Source organism: Symsagittifera roscoffensis, chromosome 3 (assembly GCF_963678635.1).
Source record: "Symsagittifera roscoffensis chromosome 3, txSymRosc1.1, whole genome shotgun sequence".
NCBI lineage: Eukaryota > Metazoa > Xenacoelomorpha > Acoela > Convolutidae > Symsagittifera > Symsagittifera roscoffensis.
In genome coordinates, this window is record NC_087064.1 from 7,148,053 (window position 1) to 7,172,618 (window position 24,566).

General features: G+C 36.4%; 1 protein-coding gene across 1 annotated transcript in view; it reads left to right on the forward strand.

The window, feature by feature from the left end:
• Nucleotides 1-1,490: 1,490 nt before the first annotated feature.
• Nucleotides 1,491-24,566, forward strand: part of LOC134841546 (mucin-2-like) — a 48,148-nt gene continuing 25,072 nt past the window's right edge. Inside the window, exons 1-5 of the mRNA XM_063857577.1 lie at nt 1,491-1,640; nt 1,706-2,162; nt 2,211-4,015; nt 4,096-4,209; nt 4,327-4,527. Of these exons, the coding sequence (XP_063713647.1) occupies nt 1,491-1,640; nt 1,706-2,162; nt 2,211-4,015; nt 4,096-4,209; nt 4,327-4,527 (2,727 nt within the window). The remainder of the gene's footprint in view (nt 1,641-1,705; nt 2,163-2,210; nt 4,016-4,095; nt 4,210-4,326; nt 4,528-24,566) is intronic.

Genomic DNA, 24,566 nt, shown 5'->3' on the forward strand with positions numbered 1-24,566 from the left:
TGGTTTTACAAGGTTAAGTATGAAGAGCAAATATATTTGTCAGGGCTTAAGTTGTGAGCAGCTCCCTTTCATAGCAATCGGAAAATGCAAACAAACTTAAGTTAAAAAAATCGCAAGTGCGGAAAGAGAAAAGGAACCCATTGTTCCGATTCAACCCCCTCCCCCTGTAAGAAAACTCGTAGAGGAGTCAAGCGTGATATTATATCAGAACCCTTGCAGTCGTAGTTCGGAATCGAAGCGAATTTTCAAAAAAAAGTTGTCTCCGTATCGAGAAAAATTGGTCAGATCTCATTTTATTTTTCAGACAATTTTTTCAGATTGGCAATTCTAGATTGGTACTAATTTGGATGCAATTGATTGATCTTGAAAACATCTGCCGTAGTCTTATCACAATTGTTCGTCCCACTCGATTGTTCCAGGAGCATATCTAAGATTTTCTGAAGTGGGGAGAGGGGTCGAATTTTCAAAAATCACCATAAAGACCCTATCTAGACAAAAATATCTGAGCCCAGGCCAAAAAAGTCATTTTAATTTCGTTTTTTTTTTCGGCGCGTGCTCCCCCCTCAAAATATATATGGTTACCAAAGGCGCCTTTAACCAACTTAGGGCCAGCCAGTCAAAAATCAATATCTCAAAATAGATCAAAGGAGGGACATTTTGGGTCAGCATGAAGGCGAATCCTGAGGGAGTTAGGATCGTCCGCCCCTGGATAGTTCGTTTATTACAAACTTTATATTATTTGTTGGATGTGTTCGTGATTATACAATTTTGTTGAAAATTTTGTGTATCTTTTTCTTGCATGTTTTACTGCGATATTTTCTTGTGGTTAATGAATAACTGAAAGCTTTGTTTTGTAATTGTTAGCTGCCAGCTAAAAAAAATGGCAGAGTAATTTTTGAAATCTGTTTTTATCTGAACTTGATTGTTTCTACTTAAAATGTCAAACCAAAGTCAAATAAGAACACATGGCCGAGTGGTCTAAGCTAAAGTCCAAACTAGTTCCAGCCTCCCCCCCCCCCCCCTAGTATAGCGAGCTCGTATGGACGTAAAACGTAAAACCAAGCTCGTGTTTCGATCTTGTCTGGCCTCGAAAAAACAGGTTTTTGGCTGCTAACTTTCGTGTTTACTGTCAACCATTGCTGCTAAACTAGCGTACAGAGATTTTATGCTTTCGTTGTTGATGTCAAAATAAATTTTTGTTCCGTAACATTTCTTTCGATTATTCTGCCTGTTATTTTCCGATTAAATATATTAGACAATTTAAATATTCGAGAAGCGTTCTATCTACTGGACTCGAAACGATAGAAAAAATGGTCCGCCGACGATAAATGTGACGGAAACCAGACGACAGTTGACCGACAAAAAGTTGACCAGAAACTGTCGATTTAGCCGAATATGTGAATTGAGCCAAAAATGTGGGTTTTATCGAAATAATGAAACCTTTTCCAGATGGGTTTCCACGAAAAATAAATCCATATTCAACTAATAAGATGGTAATAACTGAAACTGTCGAAAAGTCGATATTCAGAGACAAGTCGGCTACTTTTGAGCCGACGGAGGACAACAATAAAGGTGACTTCGGTCCATTCGCCGAGGCCTTCAAGCACAGGTTTCGAGTGAAGGCCTTCAAACAGGTTCAAGTGAGGCCTACATACAGGTTTTGAGTGAAAGCCTACAAACAGGTTCGAGTGAGGCCTACATACAGGTTTTGAGTGAAAGCCTACAAACAGGTTCGAGTGAGGCCTACAAACAAGTTTCGAGAGAAAGCATACAAACAGGTTCGAGTGAGGCCTACATACAGGTTTTGAGTGAAAGCCTACAAACAGGTTCGAGTGAGGCCTACATACAGGTTTTGAGTGAAAGCCTACAAACAGGTTCGAGTGAGGCCTACAAACAAGTTTCGAGAGAAAGCATACAAACAGGTTCGAGTGAGGCCTACATACAGGTTTTGAGTGAAAGCCTACAAACAGGTTCGAGTGAGGCCTACATACAGGTTTTGAGTGAAAGCCTACAAACAGGTTCGAGTGAGGCCTACAAACAAGTTTCGAGAGAAAGCATACAAACAGGTTCGAGTGAGGCCTACATACAGGTTTTGAGTGAAAGCCTACAAACAGGTTCGAGTGAGGCCTACATACAGGTTTTGAGTGAAAGCCTACAAACAGGTTCGAGTGAGGCCTAGATACAGGTTTTGAGTGAAAGCCTACAAACAGGTTCGAGTGAGGCCTACAAACAAGTTTCGAGAGAAAGCATACAAACAGGTTCGAGTGAGGCCTACATACAGGTTTTGAGTGAAAGCCTACAAACAGGTTCGAGTGAGGCCTACAAACAAGTTTCGAGAGAAAGCATACAAACAGGTTCGAGTGAGGCCTACATACAGGTTTTGAGTGAAAGCCTACAAACAGGTTCGAGTGAGGCCTACAAACAAGTTTCGAGAGAAAGCATACAAACAGGTTCGAGTGAGGCCTACATACAGGTTTTGAGTGAAAGCCTACAAACAGGTTCGAGTGAGGCCTACATACAGGTTTTGAGTGAAAGCCTACAAACAGGTTCGAGTGAGGCCTACAAACAAGTTTCGAGAGAAAGCATACAAACAGGTTCGAGTGAGGCCTACATACAGGTTTTGAGTGAAAGCCTACAAACAGGTTCGAGTGAGGCCTACATACAGGTTTTGAGTGAAAGCCTACAAACAGGTTCGAGTGAGGCCTACAAACCAGTTTCGAGAGAAAGCATACAAACAGGTTCGAGTGAGGCCTACATACAGGTTTTGAGTGAAAGCCTACAAACAGGTTCGAGTGAGGCCTACATACAGGTTTTGAGTGAAAGCCTACAAACAGGTTCGAGTGAGGCCTACATACAGGTTTTGAGTGAAAGCCTACAAACAGGTTCGAGTGAGGCCTACAAACAAGTTTCGAGAGAAAGCATACAAACAGGTTCGAGTGAGGCCTACATACAGGTTTTGAGTGAAAGCCTACAAACAGGTTCGAGTGAGGCCTACATACAGGTTTTGAGTGAAAGCCTACAAACAGGTTCGAGTGAGGCCTACAAACAAGTTTCGAGAGAAAGCATACAAACAGGTTCGAGTGAGGCCTACATACAGGTTTTGAGTGAAAGCCTACAAACAGGTTCGAGTGAGGCCTACATACAGGTTTTGAGTGAAAGCCTACAAACAGGTTCGAGTGAGGCCTACATACAGGTTTTGAGTGAAAGCCTACAAACAGGTTCGAGTGAGGCCTACAAACAAGTTTCGAGAGAAAGCATACAAACAGGTTCGAGTGAGGCCTACATACAGGTTTTGAGTGAAAGCCTACAAACAGGTTCGAGTGAGGCCTACATACAGGTTTTGAGTGAAAGCCTACAAACAGGTTCGAGTGAGGCCTACAAACAAGTTTCGAGAGAAAGCATACAACCAGGTTCGAGTGAGGCCTACATACAGGTTTTGAGTGAAAGCCTACAAACAGGTTCGAGTGAGGCCTACATACAGGTTTTGAGTGAAAGCCTACAAACAGGTTCGAGTGAGGCCTACAAACAAGTTTCGAGAGAAAGCATACAAACAGGTTCGAGTGAGGCCTACATACAGGTTTTGAGTGAAAGCCTACAAACAGGTTCGAGTGAGGCCTACATACAGGTTTTGAGTGAAAGCCTACAAACAGGTTCGAGTGAGGCCTACAAACAAGTTTCGAGAGAAAGCATACAAACAGGTTCGAGTGAGGCCTACAAACAAGTTTCGAGAAAAAGCATACAAACAGGTTCGAGTGAGGCCTACATACAGGTTTTGAGTGAAAGCCTACAAACAGGTTCGAGTGAGGCCTACAAACAAGTTTGGAGAGAAAGCATACAAACAGGTTCGAGTGAGGCCTACAAACAAGTTTCGAGAGAAAGCATACAAACAGGTTCGAGTGAGGCCTACAAACAAGTTTCGAGAGAAAGCATACAAACAGGTTCGAGTGAGGCCTACAAACAAGTTTCGAGAGAAAGCATACAAACAGGCTCGAGTGAGGCCTACATACATGTTCGAGTGAGGCCTACATACAAGTTTTGAGGGAAAGGCTGCAATTGGAATTCGTGCAAAAAAACATGAGGCCTATATCCTGATAGGAATTGCACCACAGAAGGCAATTGAGCAGAATCAAGAAGATGTGGTTCAGTGGCGATCAAGAGAAGGTGGATCAAGTGTTGAACAAGAGTGTTGGAGCTGACAACTGCCTCCAAGTAAGAATTCTTCCACCTTAAGCAAATCAACCCGTTACGCCTCAACACACTCTAAGGCTGGTTCAATGACCTCAAGTCAACGCAGACGGAAACTAGAAGTAGCAAAATTGCGTCTAGGGGATTTTGAAAGACAGAACAAACGAGGCTGCTATTTACCTTAAGCAAAAAGCAAACGAGTTGGAACTAGAAAAATTTGACGAAGACAACCAGAGGAAATTGATTGAGGCAAAAATTGTCGAAACTGAGCTTAGATACGATGAATCAGAGATTGATCTGGAGAACAACAAAACTGTTCTGCCATCAAGCAGCACTAACAAGGTTTCCCCTTAGGCTCGAACGAAAGACTGGTTCGATGTTGCCATCGAGAATCAGTCATCTCAAGCGACGACTGCTATAAAAGGTTTAAAACTATCCAACAATGTCAATTTGGGTAATTCATCTACCTTACCGGTCACAACTTATCCGGAAAGCACTTCGTTTTTTGTTGCAACTTTTTTCAACAAAACAGTTGCTCTCACGCCAGCACCAGCTGAACCCTTCACCGCCCACTGTTTTGAAAACCCGCTTCCATTACTACTAACGCCAGCACCCCGACTTGCTCCAACAACTGTTAATTCTTCAAATACAGGAAAATCATTGAAAGCTTCAGCTGGGACAGCTCAAGTAAACGCACCTGTATAAATGTCATCTCAGCCGTTGAACGTAACTTTGAGTATCCCTGCGCATTCAAGTCTCGCTCAACCAACATGCTTCGCATAGGTACAATTATCCGATTTTTTGTCACTACCTTGCGAATATGACTAAATGGAGGCTTGCTCCTTCATTATCTGCGCTTGGTTGTGTTGCTAATACTTTTGCAACACAGTTGGGACCTTTTGCAGCCTTCACAACAATGATGCAGACATCCACTTCTAATAACTCGTACAACTCTGGTGGAGCTGTTAACTACAACCTACATCTGCAAGGCCAACCAGTACAACCTTTGCCACAAGCATTTCCTTGTGCGTATAGCGCGCCGGCTTTTGTACCAGCAAAAGAACCGCCGCCGCATCCCTTTGCTTTTTCCTCGTGTCAATCATCGTCTGATCCGACAACCGTACAAGATTTAAAAATTGTCCTCATCGTTACTCAAAAGGATCTATTGCCGCAATGGAAACTTGCCCAATACAACGGTGACCCGCTCAAGTGGTACGAATGGATTGGGCAGTTCAGAAGTGCTGTGAACTCACAAAACTTGTCTGATGATGTTAACTTAACAAACTTGAAAACTTTAGTCACCGGTAAAGCAAAAACTGCCTTAGCGCAACTTTCATATAGCGATGCAAGGTAGAAGGATGCTCTAATGAAACTTGAGCAAAAATTTGGTCAACCACAACTATTCGTCCTGCATATCTGGATAAACGTAACAATACACCGCACTTTAGGATGTAAAACTGAGATAGCATCATAATTTTTGCATCCATGATATCAATTATCGTTGGTGTGTTCCAATCTTTGTCGTACCTCGAAAGTGCAAGACATCTTGATAAAGCCTTCGAAAAGTTTTCGCCTAAATTGAAAAAGTTTTGATTGTTCCACACCGTTAAGTGCAGTCTGCACGCTCCGTCTTTAGTAGACTTCAACGATTGGCTTGGAGACAAAGCCAAAACGCATGAGCGCATGCGTTCCTCTCAAAACCCGGACGGCAACTCTTCATAACAAGGACCGCCATTATTTTTTTTCCGCGAGTCGGCAAACAAAAACTGAGACAAATCCTCATTAAAGTCCCTGTTTGGAATGTAAAGGCAAGCATCACTTTGGGAATGAGGCGTATCAAAGAAAAAACCCCAACTCAACGCGCAAAATTCTGCGCTAAGAGCAAGCTTTGTTTTTCTTGCCTTCAAGGAAATCCTATGTTTAAGAAGTGCCCTAAGCCCGAAAACTTGTCCTAACCCGAATGCAAGAGCATACGCAATGTATTTTTGCATGGGGCTGAACGCATCTTTCCAGCCCATACTCCAGAAAAAAACTCATGTGACAGTTCACTTAAGCTGACAGGTGACAAAAATGACCTAGTACTGCAGATGTAGAATTGATATTAGGTCAAGATGTCTATGCGTAATTCCGTCCCCTTGAGCACTGCCAGGATAAAGGTAAAAAAACTCCTTTTGCCATTCGCCTTCTTGTTGGATGGGTCTTAAGTGGTCCTCTGCTTTCCTCTAGTGGTCTTATCTCGACATGCTTAAAATGCAATATCGAGGATGAAGGTTTAATAGAGCAGGTCAAATCCTGGTATGAACTTGTACCATACGGTGTCTGAAAACAAGTAGACGCAAGGTCCTCAGCTGATAAGAGGGTTAATCAAATCCTTGAGTCAACTACCATACACAATGGTCATAGACACTCCGTCGGCATGCTCTGGGCTGAAAACAACTCAAGAGTTACCAAACAATTTTTTTCCGGGTTGGCTCAATTGAAACATTTAGACAAAGACAAAACACTCAAAAAATAATACACAAAAACAGTTCGTGATGAATATGACAAAAGGGTAAAAAATCAAAGTTATTGCCCAAGACCCCAAAAACCGTTCCGCGAGGAAATGGTATCTTCCTCAACACCCGGTGATTAACCTCAACAATTCGGTAAAAGTTCGGCGAGTCCTGAATGGTCATGACGTCTGGTTGGTCCCGACTTGCTTCAGAACCTTCTAGCCGTTCTAATAAGGTTCAGTCAGCATAAGTATGCTGTATCTGCTGATATAGTAGGAAGGTTTCTTTAGGTTGGTGTGCTTGAAGTTGATCAACCATCACTGTAAGTCCTGTGGCGGGATGCTACCACAATTGATGTGGTAACGTACCAATAAACCCGACATATCTTCGGAGCTCGGGACTCTCCCACATGTCCTAATTCGTACTTCACAAACCACTCGTGACAACCAAGCCCTTTTTCCAGAAGCAGCTAAAACTATATGAGCGTTGAAGTAGCGTTGAAATTATATAATTACCTTATAAATTTATTAAAGGTCAAAGAAACTTCAGGCAGTGAAGTTGAAGCATCTCATGTACCAGCTATAAAATGGGACGACATACATAGACACATTAGTTGTCCGCCGAGGTGTGAACAGAGAATTGAAAAACAATGTTACATAGCAAATGGCTCTAAGCTTTAACTCCTCATTCTTCAACCCGATTGGGTTGGTCGCTCCATGCCCTCTAAGAGCACGTCTCCACTTGAAGGAAAATTGGAGAATCAGTGGTCAACAATGGAATCACCCTCTTGCGTGACCTTGACAAAAAAACTCCATGGTTGGCGCACTTTGGAAAATCGAGAGACCAAACTCTATTTCAGTCTAGGTAAGGCGCGAGTGCTCCATTGAAGGCTATTTGTATCCCAAAACTGAAATTGCTAGCTGCCCTATTGGCCACACGCTTCAAAGAGGATATTATTAAAGTACTTACCATCCCGATAAACGATGTCTTCATGTGGACAGACAGCACCACCGTGCTCCCGCGGCTCCATTTGTCATCGAAGCAACCAGTTTTTGCTTCAAACCGAATAGGCGAATGTTTTGAAGTCACCCCTATAAACGAGTGGTATCATGTTGACACCGGTAACAATCCCGCAGACACAACTATCCGACGTATAGCCGACGAAGCTTTAAAAGACAGCAGCTGGACCCAAGGTCCAAGCCTTCTAAAAACTCGTGGCTGGCCTTTTGTCCGAATGCTGAGGTAGACACCAAAATAGGACTCAAAGGTCCCGCTGTCAATGCTATTGATTCCACAACAATTTTTGTCGCAAACCCGCCACCAAATGAAACCGTCATCACTTAGCCTCAATGCAGGTCTTTTGTTAGACTGTTACGTTCCGTAGAATCCGTCCTCAGATTAAATCTTAAGTTCCGTCATTACAGTGAAGCAACACTTAGAAATGGAAAACTTTCTGAGCTCGAAAATGCAAAAACGAAAAAGTAGCTTGTCTCAGAAAAGGGAGCATTCGCGACAGAATTAAAATTACTAAATTATGAGAATTCTATTGCAAAAAATTCCTCCTTTATTGGTACTGGTGGTCTTCTCCGGTCCACGGGCCGCATAAGCCGTCTTTCTGAAATCACGTTCAGAACAAAACATTCCATCATGATTGATTGTCGTCACCCATTAGTGAACTTATTTATAAATCATCTGCACGCAAACATGAGCATTAATCTAAGGACTAAGGACTATCTACGTTTCGTCATCCAGTTAGATTATGCCATCTTAAATTAAGATCCCGACTTCGCACCATTGAACTTAAAACTTAATTGCATGATTTGTCGTGAGCGGAAGGTGAAAGCTGTCTCAATGTTAATGTCTGACTTCCCCGTCGAGCCAGGAGTCCTTCAGTAACTGCAGCGTAGACTACTTCGGACCCTTTTATGTAACGTCTCGCAGAAGTTTCGAGAAACGTCGAGCATTTTTGCTTACTTGTTTGACCACCAGAACCATCCACTTAGTAGTTTTTCCGTCAAGGGACGTTAGCTCTTGCGTAATGGGAGTAGAAAAGATCATCGCTAGGCGTGGAACCCCATCATTTATTTGGTCTGACAAGGGAACGAACTTTGTCGGCGCAGAGAAAGAGCTTCTTCAGTGAGCTCGAGCGTGAAATGACCTTGCACCCGCCATTCTTGAACTTAAAGGTATAACATGGAAGTACAACCCTCCATCAGCGCCAGACCATGGTGGAACGACTTGTACGCAGTTGCAGGAGAGTGTTCTACTCGATACTCACACCTCGCAAGTGAACTGGAGAAGTACTTTGGACAATTTTCTGCCTCGTTGAACAGACCTTAAAAGCACGTCCTCTTACACCTATTAGCTGTGACCCCCAAATGAACTTGAGACACTTACGACTAACCATTTCCTAGTGGGACATAATTCCGTGAGTTTTCCCTCAGTAGAAACAAACGATCAATTCGACCACCGCAGGCGCTGCCTCCGCGCACTAGCATATGGCAAAACACCAATGGTTACGAGAGTACGAACCTTCTCTCAAAAAACGCCATAAGTGGTGCAATCCGCCGAACATGACCTCAAGTCCGGAGATCTTGTTTGGGGTGTAGAAGAAAGAAGCTTGTATCTTAAGTCTGAATTTTGGCGAAGAAGCGATCACCCGCTCCGCGTTACTGGAAACCACTACAGGAGAATTAAATTGTCCTCTTGTAAGACTCGCTCTGGTACTTGCTCCTTTGGGTCCCAAGAATGTTTCCACTTGAAATGCTTGAAATATTTTCCGCTTGAAATATGTAAACTGGAACTATAAAGGCAGTAAAGTAAAACCAAAGCCAAATTAGAACACATGGCCGAGCGGTCTCAGCTGAAGTCCAAATCTAGTTCCAGCCCCCGTTCCCTGTCGCAGGTTCGAGCCACACCCCCAAACCATATGGCCTTTCAGTTGTTACTAGGAAAAGAGTTCGTTTACCTTATTTTACTAGTTTTACGTAATAGTTATGTAATAATTTTGCAATAATTACGTAATATTTACGTAATTCCTTACAAACCGCGGATCATCGTATAGCGTGCTCATATGGACGTAAAACGTAAAACCAAGCTCGTATTTCAGCCTTGTCTGATCTCGAAAAAAAAACAGGTTTTTGGCTGCCAACTTTCGTGTTTGCTGTCAACAATTGCTGCTAAATTAGCGTACAGAATTGTTGATGCTTTCGTTGTTGATGTCGATATAAATTTTTAATCCGAAACATTATTTTTGATGATTCTTCCTGTTATTTTCCGATAAATTTATTAGACAGAATTTAAGCTTGCGACAAGCGTTCTATCTACCGGACCCGAGGTTATAGAAAAGATTGATAAAAGAACAGTTGGTTTAGTTTGAGCAAGTTAGTTCAATTAATGTTTTAGTTTTAAGCAAACCTAGTTTTAATGAATTGTTCAAAATGCTATTTGGTAGTTTTTGACTATGGCATCATTTGTTTAGACTTTGTTAAGAATAAAAGTTATCTGAACATTTTCGTAAAGTTACTGTTTTTCTCAGCCTAAATAACATAGCTAAAAAACCAACTCTACTCGGTCGCTTTACTTACTCGGTCGCTTTACGGACAAAATTAAACACTATAAAAACAATAAGGCAAAAAATTAAAACAACATAGCTGTGAAGTAAGTAAGAAAGAAAGAAAGAAAGAAAGAAAGAAAGAACGAAAAAAAGGAAGAAAGAAAGAAAGAAAGAAAGAAAGAAATCATCTGGTGCGACCATAAGTCTCGAACAAGACCTTAATAGATTAGAATTAACCAAAATAGATTAGAAATTAGACAAAAACATTTCCAAAATGTTATACGACAATAATTTAATCGAAATGTCTCTACGACTCAATAGATCAGAGCCAATATTCCGAACCATAACAGAACTACCCGGAGTTGGAAGAAGACCTCGAACCAAAGACGACATACGACAACGTAGAAACTTGCCATATAGTTATATGATAGTTCGGCAAAAGCCAGAACAAACTTTTATATTTCGAATACTACTCGCAATGAATTTAGATTTCCATTTGCAAACATAAAACCTTGAAGTTAATCTTCAAAATCATTTCAGGCGCTAAACAAAATTAATAATATACAATAACGATTGATAAAAAGATCTCAGATCGTTTTCCTAAAACTCTGCAGTAATATACAAAACATGTTTGAAAAATATTTATTGGAAAATAAAATAAAAATTAGTAGCATGACAATAAATGGTTAGTAATCATAAATCATCCTGTTGTTCCAGCTTCATCACCTAAAACATAACAGCAATCATAAACCCACTAATATCATAAAACACTAAATCTTTCCTTTACACAAATTTAAAATTTTATTAAAACTTAAAGTCACTTAATTTTAAAATCAGATCATCAAGGCTTATCCTTGGATCTTAAATCATTTTCTACTTAATTAAATTTCAAATTTGATCATCAAGGCTTATCCTTGGATCAAACAGAACAACTTTGTTTTCTCCCCCACCCACTTAATTAGTGTCTAACGACCTCAAACGTCGATTCACTGTCCAACCCTTTCTAAAGACCTAAGACTAATAGAAATTTTTAAAACAAAACTAATCATTCAAATTAGGATAAACAGTGAAGAACTTCGGTTATTCATCTTTCACTTGACCCCCCCCCCTCTTACCAGACCCAGGATAAATCTTAGACTTAGTAAGTTTAAAATAGTATCTAACGAACTACTCGCGTTCTAATTATACCTGAACCTTGTGGATCGATTTACTATTCTCCAACCTTTGAACACAATCACTACCCCTAAGTAAGATTAAGTAAGTTAACACCTTAACTTATACTAGTCACGAGAAAGTAAAAATCATTCTTCGGAATAGATATACTTTTCTCTCCAACCCTGAACAAATAGACCCAGGTTAAGCTAACCAAAAAATCGTAAGGACTAACAGTTTAAGCAATTAGAATTCACCTAATACCCTTTTGCATCCGTCATCCTAAACCTTATGTCATTTAAAAACCTAGGAAATAAACAAACAATCGTTTTACACAATTGTGAAATAGATAACAAAAAATACGACCTTGTAATCACACCTCATACACAAACAGTTGGATACATTCGAAAAAACGACAAACACTAAAAAAAAAAATCATAACGAAACAAAGACAAATAACACGAAAAAGATTTTCAAAAAATCGAAACGCATTTTCAGAATCAGAAACCAACAGTTTAGACGAACTTTACAAACTGAAAGAATCAATAGATAAAAATTGCCCAATTCACGATCAATTATATTTCTCTGACTCAGAAACAACTTCAAACTCATCACAAAGAGGAAAAAGAAGAATAAAAAAGCAGTATAAACACAAACCAGTACACTTATACAATTGGAATCAACCAATTCGACACATTAATAATTACATATTAACAGTCATAGAACGAAAAAATGAGCTCAACGCACACCCCAGGTGACGAAACTCCAGATGATGATGAAATCTTTCCTTTTATAGTAGATGCAACTACTGATAGAGGACAACACATATTTTGTAAAAATTTACTCTTAAAATTATTTGAACCCGGAATCAGTCCATGTAAAACAGAGTTCCCAGATGTAAAAATCAAAAGACAAATCATAGACCACTATCTAAAAGATATATGCAACATAACACAACAGTATGGAATCTACTCCATAGAATTCACCTCACCAAACCATAATAATAGGAAATATACAATTCAAACAGACGATCTTGATTTAGAATTTTCAAAAGTTTTTTCAGAATATATAAAAAGCATCCAATACCATAACTCACAAAGAGCAAACTCCAATTTCACTAATGAAGTTTTCGCAATAATATATAGTTATATTTCAATATTAGAAAACGAAATCCCAATAACAAATGTCTCACCGACAGAAACATCTAAACATTTAAGAGTACGACATGAAATCACACTACTCTCTAGTTATTTAAACATTATTAAAGAAAATTTCACGAAAGACGAAGTTTCACAACATACAAAACACGATCTACAAAAAATTTTGGCATGGTTCATAATAGATTATTTCACACACAATATTGATTTAATTGCACAAGCAAGAAAAAATTTTAGACCCCAAAATTCGAACGATGATACCGCTATCACAGAACAATCAGATTATGTTTGGGACCCGAATGGTCTCATCACGCATTTATAAGCTTCCCACAATCAATCTCAAGTCAAGCAGTAAGTACAATATCTTACATAAGAGATTATGTAAGAGTAATACCCTTAACAATTGATGCAACACCATTAAACTATAATACATTTCTGCCCGATACACAAAATAATAGTTTAAACTCTACAGTCATACATAACGAAAACCTCAATGGAACTAGGAATCTTACTCAACAAGATATCCAGACACCATCACACTTCATAAATGAAGAAATTGTACACACAACAACTACACAACAAAGTATTTCACCAATACGTCCAAATTTGACAACACCAAGAAATACAAATCCATCACAAACACAAGTAACCTTACAATCAACCGTTAAACCTTCGGTTGCTCCAAAATATTCACATATGGATTACCAAACATACAGACCCACGACAATACCATCAAAAACACGCAAAACATTCAATAAAAACAACTTTGCAGACCACAATTATAATTATACACATCCATCAAAAACAAATTACCAACCACGAAGAAATTTTAACCAATATACAAGATCTCGAAACTGGGATAACCCAATGGCCCAACATAATTCAATAAATTTCCAAACAAATCCTCCACAGGATCACAGTGAAAATTACCCATTTTTTCAACAAAATAAAAATAAAAAACAAACATCTTATCAAATGGATTATTTATCCTCAGATGATGATTTCTTACAACCAGACATATTTGCACCATATACTCAAGAATATCGTGGACAAGGAATACAGAAAACACGTACAAATCATAGGAATTTTTCTCCACAACCAATAGATGCACAACATCAACAACCAATTCAACAACAAAATCCAATTAATACACAATCTTTTCAACCAATTCAACAACAAAATCCAATGATGGCACACTCGTATCAACCAACACAAATGCAAAATGAAATACCACTCCCATATTATCTCCAACAACATGAAATAACAAGAAACCAACTTTCAAATTTTTCTCAAATGCCAAATGCAGCAGAATCATTACAAATGACAATGAATCCATACCTTATGGGTGGATCATCAATAACATCAAACAAACCTTTAATGGTTTTCACAGGAACAGACCCTGAATACTCTGTAGAAGATTATTTAAATGCAGTAACAGCAAACTTGATTTTAAACATTGGACCTGAACCAATTAATACGCCACTACATCAAAACTGGATACATCGACGCACAGCGTTGATACAAACAACCTTAGATGGCGCAGCCCAAAAATGGTTTTCAGTACTACCTCTAGAAATAAAATCAAACTGGAAAAGGTTTACACAAGAATTTTCAAAAATGTTTGACTCCGAAAGAAACAAACAACAACAAAGAGTTTTATGTAATGAAATTCGCAGATTACCAAACGAAACCATCAAGCAATTAGCAGTAAGAATCGAAACACTAGTTCGAAAAGCATATTCACTAAATACACACGACTATAAAAATACAAAGATGACAGAAATCTTAATGATGACCTTAACACCACAATTAAGGAAAATAGCAATAAAAAAGAGAGCATCCCATCCTTCCTCAATTCGAGAACCCGATTTAGATTTTAGAAAACTAGTAGACAAACTAGAACAAGCAGAAATCACAATGAAACTAGAAGAAACGGAAAATCTGAAATTACAATACGTTAACAGAATTGAAACAACTTCCACTAATATTAATAATATACAAGAATCAGATACAGACCTCGTTGAAAAAATCACTGAAATACTCAATATTTATGAAAGGAACCCAAACTTTAAAGGCAAACCATCTTTCAAAAAATGGTGTAATTATTGCCGACGATACGGACATAGTATTTCCGAATGTAGACAAAAACAGCAAGATAGTCAAAATAAACCTCAAAAATACAAAGAACCAAATAAGTCATTTTATCAATATATGAAGAAAGATCAAAATCTGCCAAACAAAAATGTATATAGCAGCAATAGTTCCGGAAAACCACTTCCGAACAATACAAGCTATACAAGAAATCAATCCCCATATAACTCAAGTTATAGAGGAAGATCGCCAGAACGAAGAAACACACAAAATTCACCACAAAATCACTACAATAGACCAAATAGTAGAAATAACTACTCCAGATCTAATTCAAACACAACACAGTTTGCTTCTAGATCTAATTCCCAATCACGAAATAGATACTATCAAAATAATCAATCACGAAACTCATCATACAATAGAAATAGAAACTATTCCAATAATCGAAATAGAAGTTATTCAAACAATCGAAGTCAATATTATCCAAATAACCGATCAAGAAATAACTCATATAACAGATCAAACAGCAATTATCAAAATAGATCGCGAAATAATTCACAAAATCGACATTCAAGTTATAATAATCGTTATAGAAATTATTCCCAATCACCACACCGAAATAATAATCACTATAATAACTCTAATAATCGTCACAGAAGTAGTACACCTAAACATCAAAGACAAATCAATCAAGTACAGTCTAACCCAGAAACAACATCAGGCCCTCCAGGTATTGATGACACAGTAACTGATACGTTACAACTCAATCAAATAAACTGTACATCATCAGATTCAGAAAGCGACACAGAAAACACTCTTTCTATCAATATGATAAAAGTCGAAAATGACTATGAATCTGTCATATATGAACAACCTTTTTCATCACACATATATGAAAATCAATCAGAATTTCTTCAAAATTATTACACTACACCCATAAATTCCACACCAACGACGCAAGAAACGAATGCAATTAACACTACAAATCAACCCAATAAAAATGTCAAAACAAAATGCTTGAACACAAACCACATCTATCAAAATATACAAAAAGAACAACCCAAAGAAAAAGTTTGGACAATACCATTTCTTTTAGAAAGCCCAAGAAACAAAGAATTTCAACCACCAGACCTTGAAATCGATTTTTTAATTGATTCAGGAGCAGAATCAAACATAATAAACATTCCCACATGGAATGAAATAAAAACTTTACACCCAAAGCTAACACCTCTTGAAACCTCCAGTAAGTTAGCAACAGCACAAGGATCAACATTGATAAACTACGGAAAAATCCAATTATTTCTCCTCCCCACCAGAACAATGGAGCAAAGCAAAATTCTAAATAAGCCATTTAAACAAATATTCCATATCACTGATATTAAATATAATATCATTGGAATACCATTTATTTCGAAGTATATACCAACAATTAACATCCTAAATAGTAAAATATTAATCAAAGATAAGTATACAAAAACAAAAGAAACATCCTTAACATTTTTTCAAAGATTAAATAAACAACCACCATTCTTTTCAAAATTCTACCCGATATTTAACCAACAAAGAAAACACCTAAAACCACTATCAGGAAATATCTATAATTTTTCAATTAAACAAGTTCACCAATATGATAAGGAACAAAACAAACAAAAATTTTATATGTCAGATTTTGAATTCAAACCTATTCATAAATTTTTCAAAATCACAATCTCTTCCATAAAATATTTAAAAAATTCGAATACAGATATCATTTCCTTACATGTTTATAACAACACACCTTACCAAGTAACATTACCTTTAGGACTTTTAGGATATTGTGAAACCAACGCTACAATATCACCAATACACGAAAAAGCCTATCGCGTAAATAATATACTCCAATTATTAGATATTTGCCAATCTACAATTCTTAATGAAGAATTATCGATAAATAATATAACAAGTCACGAAAACAGAAATACGGATTATTTCACAAAAACTCCATATTTCAAACCTACATTCAACATAAGTAACTACACAGAAGACCAACAGAAATTTTTAACAATGTTTAATTTCCAACATTCACAAATAACACAAGACGAATTCGAAAAGTTAGCCAAACAGCTAATTAAATATTCATCAGTCTATGCAACATCAAAATTCGATGTTGGCAAAATCAGTTCATCACTACATCTCCCATTAAAACCAGACGCAGTTTTCAAAAAACAGAGAGCAAGTAAAGTACCAATTCACTTACATGATAAAGTAAACAGATTACTCGATATTTTAGAACAATACAACATTATATCACCAGTTAATAAAGAAGAACAACCAAAAGGCAACACATTTATCAACCCCGTTATTATTCTAGCTAAAGGAGAATCATTAAAAATCGTTCTCGATGCTAGATACCTCAATTCACTCATAGATGAATCAAAATGTAATTGGCCCATCGAACCAATACAAGTAATTTTAACAAAAATAAACGGCAAATACTTTACAACCGCCGATATGAATAGTGCATACAATCAAATGCCACTAGATGAACAATCACGACGTTTAACACAATTTGTTATCGGAAACCAACAATATGAATTTAACCGCTTATTCTATGGAATATCCATAGGACCAGCAGCATTTTCAGCTTTTATGAGCAAAATTTTCAGACCACTAATACTCAAGAAAAACGCAATCACCTATCTAGACGATGTTTTTATGCAATCACAAACAAAAGACGAAATGTTCAATGTTTTAGAAAAATATCACCAAATACTTCAGAACGAAAATCTGAAGGCAGCCCCTGATAAATCACACTTCTTTTTAACAAGAATTAAATTCTCAGGACATAATATAGAAAGAAAAACAATCACTCCATTGAAATCACGCATTGACGCTATTCAAAAACTTCAACCACCAACAAATAAAAAGAAAATCCAAGAATTTCTTGGAATGTTAAACTTTTTAAGTAAATATGTTTATAAAATGCAATTATATCTACGACCATTTTACAACATCCTTAGACAACAAAATAATTTTGAATGGAATACAGAACATCAAGCACGATTCGAAGAAATAAAGAAGTTTTAACTGAACAAATTTAAAACACAATTCCAGACCCTGATCAACCATTTTATGCAATGTGCGATGCTTCGAACTTTGGCATCGGCGCAGCACTATTACAATCACATAATGGTACAAATAAAATGAATCTGATATCAGCAAATTCCCGATTATTCACTCAAGCAGAGCTACGACTCTCAACTCTAATGAGAGAATGTACAGCCATAATATATACACTGACAGAATATGAATTTCTGATACTTGGATCAAAACATCCCACAGTTTTATTCACAGACCATAAACCAATCATCTTTCTCTTTACACAGAAATCTAACCCAAACCACCGCGTTTACAGATTTCAACTAATTCTAATGAAATTTCCAAACTTACATATAGTTTGGACTGCAGGAAAAAATCTTGCATTACCAGACACCTTAAGTCGAAATACACCACCTGAATTACTTACACGAAAAACAACAGTTGAAATACCCAAAAACATAAAATTCTACCTTGCAGAAAACGAAACATCACCCCCATTAGAATGCAAATATGCAGTAAAAACTGATATTGAACAATCACAAATAAATAGTTTACAACATTTCCCACTTTATTTAGATTGTCAAAATAATCATTATGAAGTTGATTTACTTGGAACATCAACTTTCAAACCAATCCCATATTCTCAATGGATAAAAAATAACACCCAACAAAAACGAACAAAACAACACCAAACTAAAAAAGACCATTTTCCACTAATAGAAAAAGAAAATTTAACTGATAAAGTAAATTTATCAGGACCACAAACAAACGATTCAAAATACACAATAAATCAAGTTTTCGACCTTCATGACCCATTAGATACAATACCCTTATCTAAATTCGAAATTGAAAACATTTTTCTCCCTCCAACAGAAACAATTACAATTTCAACACTAAAACAATACCAAAATCTTGACCCAATAATTCGACAACTAAAATCATGGCATAAATATAAAACTAAACCTACCAAAGCAGATTCAACCATTCTAGGCAACAAGACACTCCTCCGATATTTTCGCAAATTTAATAACACAACAATTAATGAAACTACAGACCTTTTAGAGTATAACTTAAACGAATCTACAGTCCCCTGTCTTCCTTTAAGTATGATTCTCATCGCTTTTAATATCTCACATACACAAAATATTAAAGGACATTCTGGATCAGAAAAAACATATTCAAACTTTATACAAAATTTTTACTTCCCAAATGCACCAATTTGGATAAAAGTACTATGCAATGATTGTATAGTATGTCAACTGAATAAACCTTACCCAAATCAAAAACAAATAGCACAAAAACAAGATTTTAAAGGACAAAGCTTGTACTTTAATCACCGTATCTCATTTGATACTAAAGGCCCAATTTCACCCTCATCAGAAGGAAATTCCTACATTATGGTAATTGTTGACGCATTCACACACTATGTAGCACTTAACCCAGTACCACATTGTAACGCTTATTATGCGTATACAACACTTTATGAACACTGGATAGCAAAATTTGGACTACCAGAAATTTTAGTCACAGACAACGGTACAGAATTCATAAATAATGAAATAATAACACTATGTCATTTATACAACATTAAACACAAACCACGTACATCTCACGCAGCTTGGAAAAACGGCTTAGTCGAAGGTATGAACCGTTCATTACAAGAATATCTTAGATGTATCATCAACGGAAATGATACAAAATATACCGAATGGTCAGCAGATGTAAAATTATTTCCCTTAGCATATAATTCACAAATTACGACAACTCTAGGAATGTCACCATACGAAATGGTTTTTAACCAAAAGCCACGCAAACCAATAATGTTTACAGCAAATTCTCATAAAAACGCACAAGGTTATTGTCAACCAAATAAAGATTCAATTTGTTATAACCTACCATTACATACACACGATGAAGATCATTTTCATCACCCACAAATTCTTAAATTAGCCTCCGGTACACACACCGAATGGATTCTAAATAGAGATAAGAAACACAATGAAATTTATCAAAAAATAACAAAAAAGTTATTACAAAGACAAAACATTAATGAACAAATCAATTCACGTTTTACACCAGCTTCCGAATTAAAAATTGGAACATTTGTTTTGATACCTATTTTTAATACTCAAAAAGGAATTTCTAAAAAATTACAACCCCTTCGAAAAGGACCATACCAAATAATTGCAAGACCCACTGATGTCACATATAAAATTACCGACTCAAACAAAAAAGAAATCGTTCAGCATCGAAACAACCTATTACCTTATTACCCAAAAGAATACGCACTCCGCGAATTAACTCAATTATATTCTTTCACAGGATTAAAAATCATTCAAAACGAACCACATCTGAAAAACACAGAACAAAATGATAACCCCACCGAAAATCAAAGCACAAAACCAACCGCCACCAAAAACACTACAAAAAATCTAGACCATAAAGAATCCCCAAAACAAAGAAAAAATAGAAAAATGACAGAACAAATAATACCCCAAGAAGAAATAGACAAATCAGAACATAGAAAAACAACAAGACTCCGAAATCAACCACGTAAAAACTACAAAATATTCATCCCCCAATCTAAAATATTAACGAAAGTGGAATTTCAAAAGTAATTTTAAACTTTATACTTCACAATCTTGAAACCTCCGAAACATTTTTCATTTACATTTTTCAAAATAACATGCTGACAAGTACGCAATAAAACTAGTTCAAAATAGACCAATAGGATTCATCCAATCCGTCACTTTCTCTAACTCAAACTAAGATCAATTAGACGAATAATCTAGAACTCCAGGCACATCTATAACTATTACTTTACGACCTCCAGGTCAAAAATAAGCAAACCACTCCAACTTGACAACTAAAATAAATATCACCATAATACCGTACCCCTCCCTTATCTAATAACCCAAAGATCAACAATATTTCCCCAACTCAGACCACGAATACCCCCAAAACAAATTTGTTAACTTAGCCTAAAGTAACAAAATGAACATTTTAATTAGCCTAAAGTATAAAAATCTCACCATACCCCGGATCATTTGACAAACAAAAATAAAGAAAAAGACGACCTCCCGATCACCATAAGAATTGCCCCCAACAATTTTTTACAAAACTCAACCCACTTGTCAAAAAACTAATAAATAATTCGACCACACTTGAAAATCGCCCCAAACAGCAAAAAATATTCGACCAAAAGATCATTTCTTAAATGCTCTTCTCTCAAACAGTTGCTAAAATTCTCATAAATCTTAAACATTTTTTTACAATACTTGAAATCTTCATAATATTTCTTTTTGATATACTTGAATCTTTTCTAATAATCCTAATCATTTTTTGTAACATTTTTTTAATTTTCTACACTATCCTCGAACTATTCCTCCAACTTTCCAAAATCCTTGATTATATCCACAGGTACGATTTATACAACTTGTCTAAATGATACGAACAATTTTCAGTAGAACTGATATTTTTTTATTGTTTGTAATTTTCATAACATTTTTATCATCCCTCATTTTGACAATATGCAAATGTATAAAGAAAGCAATCATCACATTTGCCCTAGCAACAATTTTTCTAATTATTTTTTTGGAAGAATATTATAATAAACATAAACCTTCCCACTAAAGTAACAATTCAAAAATCCATCAAAAATTGCTACCCAACAGTCACAGAGTCAGTCTTCACTGACATCATCCCAAGTAAACCCAACACCACCTTCAACTACTCAAAATCCTCAAACATCTACACGAATTTCTTTTCAAGATAATCCATACACTTTTGAAGAACGGCACGCTCGTTTATCTGAACCACTAGAACCAGTTCAACGACAAGCATCTCTAAGTGAACCAACCTATAACCTTTACCCAACACTACCACAAGAACTAAGTAGAATACGACACCTTAGTCAAAACCAAAACACAACAGAAATAAATAGACAAATTATACATCCTCGACGAAATAGAAATTTTCAAACTCCCCGAGTTCATTTTGAAATACCTCAATCACCACCACAAAGCACTCCAGAAAATCCCACTGGTATTACACCAGAAACTCCTACACTTTTTTCACAACGAAGCACTTCAAGTCTACCCTCAGATTACTTAGGTTCAACACCAACATCTGAGCAAATACGTGAAAATCCTTTTAACCCCACAAACCAAACATCACGATTACCATATTGGACTACACAATCATTCACACAAGGTGAACCAAATTTAGTCAATGACCCCATAGATATTTCTACAGATACAACATCTTCATCATTACCCGAAACATTATCACTTCCATCAACACCATCCATTAGTCAAATTTCACCGACACCCCTTAACTTAACTTTTCCAAACAATCTCGACGCCAGATACCGAGAACAATCATTAACAAATATTCCTTTAAGATTAGATTGGAATACATTTACAGCACCTCCACCATTATTTGGACAACATCAAGAAAGTAACCGCCTTCATAACTGGGCACTTAATAGATTACAATATCGCCAAGATATTCACAACGATATCCGTGATCACAATATTCAAATACTCCAACAAAACAGTTTACAATTAAAGTTTGAAATCACAGTTAAGTTAAACAATATTACCCAACATCCCTACCCATTAAACCCACCTAACATAACAGCTCAATCACTACCACCACCGTTTATAACTACTGAAGTAATATATAAATACGACAGATATACCAAAAACACATTTGGTTACATTACATTTTACAATCCATACTCAGGATTATCATACACATGTATATTCTAAAATTATTAATTTTTCTCCAACTCTTTTTTCTAATAATCTCAAATCAAAACATAAACCCTTCCCCCCGTACGGGACCACAAGATTTATTAGTAACACATTACGATTGTGAAGAAAATGAACAAAAAACACTACACAAATATGCAATAAATCAAGTGTCACAATGTGAAACAGAACCACAAGCTATAGAAACCACAAATGTAATAGCAACACTCTATTCAAAAGCCCGAGCAACAACAATTACAGGTTATAAATTCACAGCATTATTCTCCGAAAAGAAAGTACATTGTTCACAAGTCTCCAACGGAAACAAAAACCGACTTGACCATGAATCATTCTATCAGAGTAATATAGAACGACTTTTACATCTCAATCCCGACGATTGTAAAAATGAATTACTTAGACTAAACATCACACAAAATAAAAACTCCGAAAGAAAGTTAGTTAATTTTCAAGTTTTTTCAGACTCCGTACATCAATCACAGCTTGAAAGACACCAAGGACATATAAAATTAGACGACAAATACCCGTATAACGGCGCACACGGACGATTAACCTATGACCTACACGATAAACATTGGATACCACACATTGGTATAAATAACCCATCAAACTGCAAAGCAGACACGAAAAATAAAGGATACCAAGAAATAATGTTTTTCGATTGGAAAATACAACTCGAAAAAATACAACTCACACGAGATTTATCAGATAATACAATGATCTATCAAGGAATCCGATTACCTTGTAAAAATGATCAAGGTTATTGCGACCCTACAACGAGAACACGCGCAACAATTGTTTGGTTCCCCGAAGATACATGTACGACATTTCAAGTAGCAAGAATACACGCTCGTATGATAAAATTTCACGAAAAATATTTTATACAATCAATTCCATATGAACAAGTACATCCATCACGAAAACAAAGTACTAATTTTAGAAACATACACAATATAGAAAATAAATTGACACGTTTTCAAATATATCAAGAAACAGAACTTGCATGTAAATACAGGAATCCCCTTCACAGAACACAATACTCTGAAATATTAGTTGAATACGAAAAAGGATTCGACATGACCACTGGAAAAATAAAAATTGACCCATATGCCACAGGTCATCCTCCAAACGAAGGAACATCATATATACCAGTTAATTTCGGAAAAAGCAACGGACAACCTGGTGGACATCTAAAACCTTATGACACCAGACGCACACGCTTACAAGAGTTATCACTAATGAATACTACATATTTCGGTAATATTCACTATGATATTCATTTAGATATGAAACTAGACTATACAATTAGCCGAATTTTTCAGGAGATGTCACTCTCCGAATTGGAAACACTACACCAACTATGTGAATTAGAACGAACACAAATATTACAATCACTTGCACTAGCAGTATTAAAAATACCCTATGCAGGATAATTATTATCAGGAAATAGATCAAATTTTTTAGACTATGAAGGAAACATCTTATGGTTTTATACTTGCACTAAAAAAGTATCACCACTATACGTTTTTGAAGATAAACGATGTTATAAAAGAATCCCTATCTTTTATAAGAATAAAGTACGTTTCGTGGATACACTTTCACGAAGAACCTATTTCTGGGATACCGCAGTCCCATGTGGATCAGAAAATAGCCACAATGTAGTACAACTAAATCCTGATGAAAATAAATATTATCTCCTCACTCCATATCCCACATTAATGCAATCACTCAAAAAATTTTCACCAGAAAGCATTCGCGCTATTGCTCGCAACCCAAATATAGACTTACAATCAATAGGAATATATTCAAAATCAGATATTCAACATCACATTAGAACACAACAATTCCAAGAATTATTAACACAAATGGACACTATACAAAGGCAATCAATTGACCAGAATCTACGCAAACTTGCAGAAACCGCAGGATTTGCCGATATCTACACGCAAGACTATAGCGGATATTTTAAAGACATTAAAGACTATATATATCTAAACGGTGAAAAATACCGACCACAAGATATCTCACCTATAAATATTTTTAGCTTTGTTACACTAAAAAATGAAATTCTTGATTTTCTAGG